Genomic DNA, 7,615 nt, shown 5'->3' on the forward strand with positions numbered 1-7,615 from the left:
ACAACAATCGGAATCAACAAGCATATAGCAAGTTGTTGGTAGAAAGTAATACTTATGTGACCCGAAAACACAATTCAGTACATACATTTTATAGATGACAGCCAGTTAAAGTAGATGATTGTCGTTCAAAAAAGGGGATATATGGTCACCTTAATTAAATACAACTGTTTATAGACCAAATCTTATTTTATTATTTCCATTGACTTCCTGAGCTTAAAGTAGATTTTCAAAACTATATTTTCCCCAGACAATTAGAACTGATGTATTATTTTTTCCAGGGACTATCACACCCAAATCTCTGAATATATAAGAATATCTTTTCCAAAAGCGTGGATTAAAAACAACAAATATTTGCAGGAAATTCTGAGCTTGTATCTTCACCTTAGAAATATAAAGCATAAACTCATCTTTTTTGGGTAAGAAAACAATTTGAACATTTGAGGTTTTTATTTGTAATTTCACAACTACATAAGGCGGCATAGTGGTTTCTTCTAATTAAAAATTGTATAAAATCAAGTATTATTTACAATTTTTGTTCACATATATCTAACATTTAAGCATCCTTTGTGGCAACCTTTTCATCATTAATCATTTCCTTGCGTTTCTTGTAACGCATTTTCAAATTGGTTATTAAACGAACCGTACAGAAATAGATAATCTCCACAATACTGAGCGTAGAGACACCCATAAAAAGACCCAATAGACCACCGCAATTGGCAAGGAAATCTGTTGTACCATACAGCTCGGAACGTTTCGAGGTAAGGAATTGAGCCTCTTTAAAGAATATTGATAGACGAGTTCTTTTGATTCTGAAATTAGAATAGGGTTATAATAATCTAAAGCATATTACTAAACTCAATACAACTTACTCTTGACTTGTTTCTTCCGATTCGGTAGAGTTTCCTTTATTAGTAGCTTTGACATATTCATAATCTGCCTGCGATATTTCTGCCTCATATGCAATGGAAGTGCATGATGGCAAACAGTTACATGTCGTTGGACCACGAACATTTTCACCTGACGTTGCTATACCCTGTTCGAATTCTTTTAGGGCCAATTCATCTTCGGCATTATTTAAGCACTCCACATGCTCGGTATTACACACGGGAACTTGTTCATGTCCTTTTGGAAAATAATTATGTGATGTGATTTTATTGCAATTTCTTGTAGAATATTTTTTTATTATTCACTTACTTGGCATAGAGAATTTTACACAACCACATCTGGACAATGTAAAATTGGCCAGACACTCCTGTTCACAATTACTTTGTGTATAGATTTGATAATAGCGTAAATCACGTTCTTTTTGGAAATAGCATTGACGCCTGGGGAGAAATGGGAAAAAATTACGGGAAAATTAAATGAATATTTTTCGAATGGCATTTAGGGCTTTAATTGTAGATTTTTAATAACAGGATTTTCAAAGCTATAAGCACGATTTTTTTAATACTATTTACGAAAGTTCTTTTAGAGCTACAAGCTTGGATACTCTAAGAACACTGATGGAGGCTCCTTCGGTGTTATAAGCCTGGATTTGTATAATATTATTTGAAGCTTTTTAGTGTTCTTTGGGTGGGAAACGAATGGTATGTATTTTTGAAAGAGTTTTCAGAGCTATAAACTTGGATTTTATAATAATATTTACTGATGATCATACAGATTTGTCAACTCGGATTTGTTAATTATATTTTTAGGAAGGTCTTTCAGAGCTAAATGCTTGCATTTGTTAATAATATCACTGTGATACAAAACAAAAATAATTTCTTTTTTGAGGGGTTCTAATCCAATTCCGTTTAGTTCGAGTCCCTGGACCACGAAAATACCTTTGGTTTTTCTGGGTCACTTCGAAAATTAGTTTTATAACGGTAGAGAATAACGTAGTTTCATAGATTTATGATTTATCTTTTTATATTATTTTATATTAATTTTTAAAATACACCTCCACCGTGAAATAGTATTATTATTATACCTTTCACCCCACTGTGGTACAGGGTATTATGTCTTTGTGCATATGTTTGTAACAGGCAAAAATAATCGAGATAGACCCATGTTCACGTTTAGGCATAGCGTTTTTTAACTGAATTCGCTGAAATTTGGTACTTTAAGTTCTTATTGGGTAGCAAATCTCCTTACCAAAAATTATAAATAAAGGTCCATTTTTTCGGATAGCCCCCATATAAGGGTACCCCCAATTTTCGGTATTCTCGGGTTCTTGGGCTCGTTTTATAACTGAATTCTCTGAAATTTTGTACATTGGATTCTTATTGGGTACCAAATTACTCCACTAAAAATTATAAATATAGGTCCAGTTTTTCTGGTAGTCCCCATATAACGGTACCCCCAAATTTTTGGTATTTTGGGGGTTCTGATCGTATTTTTCGACCGAATTGACTGTAATTTAGTACGTCGAGTTCTTATAAGGTAGCAAATCTCTCCACTAAAATTATAAATATTGGTCAATTTTTTCTGGTAGCCCCCATATAAGGGTACCCCCCAATTTTCGGTATTTTGAGGTTCTTGAACCAAATTCTTTTTATACCCTTCACCACACTGTAGTACAGGGTATTATGTCTTTGTGCATATGTTTGTAACAGGCAAAAGGAAACGAGATAGACACACGGCTTATTTTGAGAATATGCATAGAATCACTTTTTTAGTCGATTTAAGTACGAAATTTGGCACAGCGTAACAAATTAGGTCTAGAATGATGTGTGTTAAGTTTCCTGAAGATCGGTTCAGATTTCGATATAGCTCCCATATAAATTATGGTCCGATTTAATGTAAATGGTGCAGCAAAGTCCCTTTCTTTCGATTTGCTCCGATTTTGGCTCAGCGTAATGAATTAGGTCTAGAATGATGTGTGTTAAGTTTTCTGAAAATCGGTTTGGATTTAGATATAGCTCCCATATATATTTTCGTCCGATTTAATGTAAATGGTGTACCAAGGTCCCTTAATATCTTTCGATTTGCACTAAATTTAGCACAGGGTAATGAATTAGGTCTAGATCTATGTTAAGTTTCCTGAAATCGGTGCAGATTTAGATATAGCTTCTATATCTGACCAAATGAACAATTTAGTATCGGTTGCAGAATGACGTGTTTATGGTTCCAATTTCATTTTACTTGTCCTTTAAAAATGCGACGTCTGTTAGGATTCATCTGTTGAATATACTCAAAGTGGTGAAGGGTATCATATAGTCCTGTCCGACTTTACTACTTTTCTTACTGGTTTTCTTTTGAAACTTACCTAATAGGTTCATAATGCTTCAAGCCATCTGATGTTGTAATAATTTTCGGTTTAATGGCTATTAAAACTTCCTGATTAAATGGCACGCGGAAAAATTGCTTTGTTACTTGTGGAATTTCTCCCGGTGTATGTAGAAGCAACTGGAAATATAAATAAAAAAACACAAATTATATCCACTAATTCCCGCCACTTAATTCACATTAAAATCACCTTAAAACCTTGTGTTGGACCACGACACAGGTCATCGAAATCGTCTTCATTACCACTCAATGCCAGATTTAAGCCAGCCTTAGATCCGGAACCCAAAACACGATATGGATAAGTTTCCGTGTCAGCATTGGCAGCATAACCGTCTTCGACATTCCAATCGGTGGCAGTGCGATTTTCAGTGTGCAATATAAAATCATGTATTAAACTAGAAACAATATATATCGTGTTATATATAATTTTGGTTAATAACCAATGAGTGAGTTGTATTACCCTTCATCACGATAAATTTCAAAGGCACTTAACGTATTGAATGTATAGCATGGCCCATCATCTGTTACAAAGGTGTGAAATAGTTCGGTACAGTCTGTGCCAACATTACGCCATTTACATTTCTGGAAAATTTCCCCAAATTCTGGCATTAAATCACGCAGGGTAGCAAGAAGTTCTGCGCTATCACTATAGTTTGATCCAATGGGGAATTGGATTAAATGTGAATCACATACTTGCAGAGCGGAGCTGAGTTTTGTCTTCCTAAATAGAATGTAAACAAATTGAATTTTTTATGGATTAATCAAAAATAAATGTCAATGGAATAGGCGTCTCGAAGCTCTCACAGCTATAAGCATAGGCTTCTAAAGAATATTTTTCCAAGGCCAGTCAGGGATTTAAGTGTGGATTTTTAACAATATTTCCCCAAGACTTTTATATTATGTATATTTAAAGATATTTCTTCGAAGTCTTTGAGAACCTTAAGCGTATATTTTTAGTGAATATTGTTCCAAAGGCCCTTAGAGCTATAAGGTTGCAGTTTTGGTGAACATTTTCCCTTGGTCTCGTAGAGATATAAGTGGGAATTTTTAAAAATATTTGTCCATGAGCTGAAAGTTTTCTAAGAGAAATTTTGCGTTTAATCGGAGGTGTTTATAAATAATATCTTTTCAAGGTCCTTTAGAAACAACTTTTTATACCCTCCACCAGGTGGAAAATATGTGAAATAAACGGGGGCTCCTAGGACGAAACTCACGTTATGATATACCGAAAAAGTCGAGAGAAATAGATAATAGATATGTGGTCTATATCAAAACTTTTGAGTAGTGAAACCATTTTTAGTTCAGAGATGTGGGTATACCGTTCTATGGAGGCTACACTCAAACATGGTTCAATATTAATAATTTTTGGTACGGAAATTTGCTATACAATGAGAACCCCTAAATACCGAATATTTGGGCGTAACATTATATGGGGGCTACACCAAAACTTGGACCGATATATTCCATTTGCGATACGAAACATCCTAGAAGTACTAGCAATGTCTGTGCAAAATTTCAGAGCTCTGTCTTAAAGATTGCTATATATATCGTGATTTCGTGACAGACGGACAGCCAGACAGATAGGCATAAATCTACATAGAATTTTTTTCTGATCAAGAATATTAATACTTTATGGGGTCTCCGGTGAATATTTCGAGGTCGGAATGGCAAATGTAATTTAATGGTAGAGGGTATGAAATATATTTTTCCAATGACTCTCATTATTTTAGGGGCGAATTTTTTAAAAATATTTCTACCAGGACTCCAAGAGGTCAAAAAATATTTTTCCAATGACTCTCATTGATCTATAAGCATACATTTTCAAAGAATATTTTTTCCAAGGATCCTCAGATCTATAACCATGCACATTTAGAACCTTTAATTAATACTGGAAATTTCAAATGTAAATAGGCTGTTTGACCTATTTTTTTAATTTGTATAAACCCAATTTTACGGTGTTTGCCCTACAAATACCTACTCGTCATCTGATATATTTTCCGTTGTTCTGTTGTCGATATAATCTCGATATTTCCAATAGATATCCGTAAAATTGAAATATGTTTGTCTGGCCTTCGTTTCCGTACAAATGGTAACAGCCGGAAAGGGAATTTGCCAGACGGGTGTGGATTTTTCAGCAAAACTCACAATAACCGGATTATTATTCCACTTGTTCCAAATGTTCATGGTCAGCGAGGTACACAGGTATATGGAGAAAACAAAGACCATAATCCAAAATACTCTAAAAAGAAAAAAAAACGCACATACACATTTGATATAGATTTTAAAACTTCGCTTCATTTTGTCGGCAATCACCTTTCCCAGACGGGTCTCTTCTGTTCACCCAAATATTTAATGCCATGGATGGTACTGTTGTCACAATATTCCGAGAATATGGCCCAAGCTGCCTGAGATGGTTTACCATATTTGATTTGCTGTTTGTTATCCACATCATCGTCGCTATCCACATCAACGGTCTCCTTAAAGGCTGTAATGGTCTTGGCCATCAATGCTGCACGCTGCCTAATTGGATAAGACAAAGACAAATCTCATTATCAGCGAAAGACATGTGTGGCTGTATGCTCCTTTCTGTTTCTTTGTATTCGTATAAAATCCCTAGAATACTGAAGAAGGAACCGTATGATCCATACCATTGCAGTGTAGTTTTCACTGCGGGCTTTTCATCCTGAACCTTTGCCGGCTCCATCTTGGCTGGCAAAGATGTTTCAACCGTTCCACACAGCAAATCGTTCCCTGAGAGTTTACTGACTGTTGACACAACCACGTCTAATCTGCAACTATTGAAAAAGTCTTCCAGTGGATTCGCTTTTTATATACCCTGACATGCCGTAACCACTTCGGTTAACAATGGCGTGGTTTGCCTTATCACATTTGTATTAAAACACTCACCTCGTGCTGCATTACACCTTTGGGATTTGCCAATAATCTTTTGGTGTACAAAAAATATTTACTCCTGGGAATTGCGTTAGTAGCCTGGGGCGAAAATATGTAAGTGTGTGGGATGGTTCTTTTGTTTTCTATCAACATACAGAAAGAGTTAATTTAATTTTAACTCGGCGTGAAGTTCCTGGAAATAGTAAGGTATGTTAGGGAGGGTCGAAAATTATTTGCTCAATCCTGTGATGACCATAAGGTTGGGATTTGTATTAAATTTGTCATTCCGTCATTAGGGTAGGTAAAAGAAGGTCGTTTTTGAAGCGTGTACGAAAAGTACTAAATTTTGTACAATTTGAATTTGGTACTATATTTGGCACCATCTGGATTGGGTGAACCGATAGAACCGGAGTACAGAAATTTGGAAATTAGATTACTGTAGGAGTGTAGAATTAGGGGTATGGATGTAGGTTTGGGAATTTTGTAATTAAGAGTATTAAATGGTACTAAATTTGGTACATTTTAAATTTAAGTGAGTTGGAATTCTGAAAATTGGAATTAGGATTACTTTTGGTGTGTAGTCTTGAAAATTCGTACGTAGATCTAGAATCTCAAAATGTTGTCTTAGTATCACTGTTTGGATGTTGGATTCGGGTAAGTAGGAAGTTTTTAAAATGTCCACTAATGTGTACTAAATTTCACTACATTTGGTACAATTGGACTTAAATGAATTGATGGAGCAGGAATCCTGAAATTTGAAATTAAGATTGGAAATTCGTACTTCGATTGTTAAGGTAGGTAGTTATGGTGAATTTTCGATATAGGTCCATTTCTTAAAAGAAAAATTAACGGTCTGTAACTATAATTCTGGGTTTTAGGTCCATATTTAAGCATAGGTCCCACATTCTTGGAGGAAGGAAAATATCTTTGTAAAATTTTTCACATGGGTTCCAGGTCACGCAAAAATTTGGGTATTTTGAAAGTATCGTAAAGAAATTGCTCGATGAAGGATCATGTTGTGACAGAACCCCTATAAAATGTTACCGAAACATTTTTCGTATTTTGAAGGTATAAATGTTTACATTCCTATAACACCCTTAGAATATTTCCCATTTACTTTTTGGTATGCAGTGTAACACGTCAAAAGCCACATACATACAAAACGTCACCCATCATAGCAACAACCTCGCATGACGTCCCCGTGAGTACTAGGAACGAGTGCATAGGCATTTGACACACGTCATTACTCTATCATATAATTCTCATTTACGTTGTGACTCTGCAAACTGAAGTATTTCACTTCCATCTACTGAGGGGGCCTGCCATTGCATAGGCTTGCTATTTTGTGTTGTGGATGTTTATTGCACTGACGATCATTCACAATTCTTTTGGGTGGCTACCCATTGTGGCGGCTACATAAATACATCGACACAGAGGCTTCGGCTTACTGTTCCAC

The 7,615-nt window shown here is 35.3% G+C and overlaps 1 protein-coding gene across 1 annotated transcript; it reads right to left on the reverse strand.

Moving 5' to 3' along the window:
* Positions 1–553: 553 nt before the first annotated feature.
* Positions 554–5,995, reverse strand: LOC133333512 (pickpocket protein 28-like). The gene is made up of 9 exons (XM_061541833.1): positions 5,916–5,995; positions 5,581–5,787; positions 5,246–5,506; positions 3,728–3,988; positions 3,458–3,662; positions 3,248–3,387; positions 1,195–1,325; positions 870–1,122; positions 554–809 (listed from the first exon to the last, which is right to left on the reverse strand). The coding sequence occupies exons 1-9, from the start codon at positions 5,969–5,971 to the stop codon at positions 554–556; spliced, it is 1,770 nt and encodes a 589-aa protein (XP_061397817.1). The 5' UTR covers positions 5,972–5,995.
* Between the last annotated feature and the right edge of the window lie 1,620 nt (positions 5,996–7,615).

This window comes from Musca vetustissima, unplaced genomic scaffold (assembly GCF_032173495.1).
Source record: "Musca vetustissima isolate MV318-11 ecotype Yass unplaced genomic scaffold, APGP_CSIRO_Mvet_v1 utg343643, whole genome shotgun sequence".
NCBI classification, from domain to species: domain Eukaryota; kingdom Metazoa; phylum Arthropoda; class Insecta; order Diptera; family Muscidae; genus Musca; species Musca vetustissima.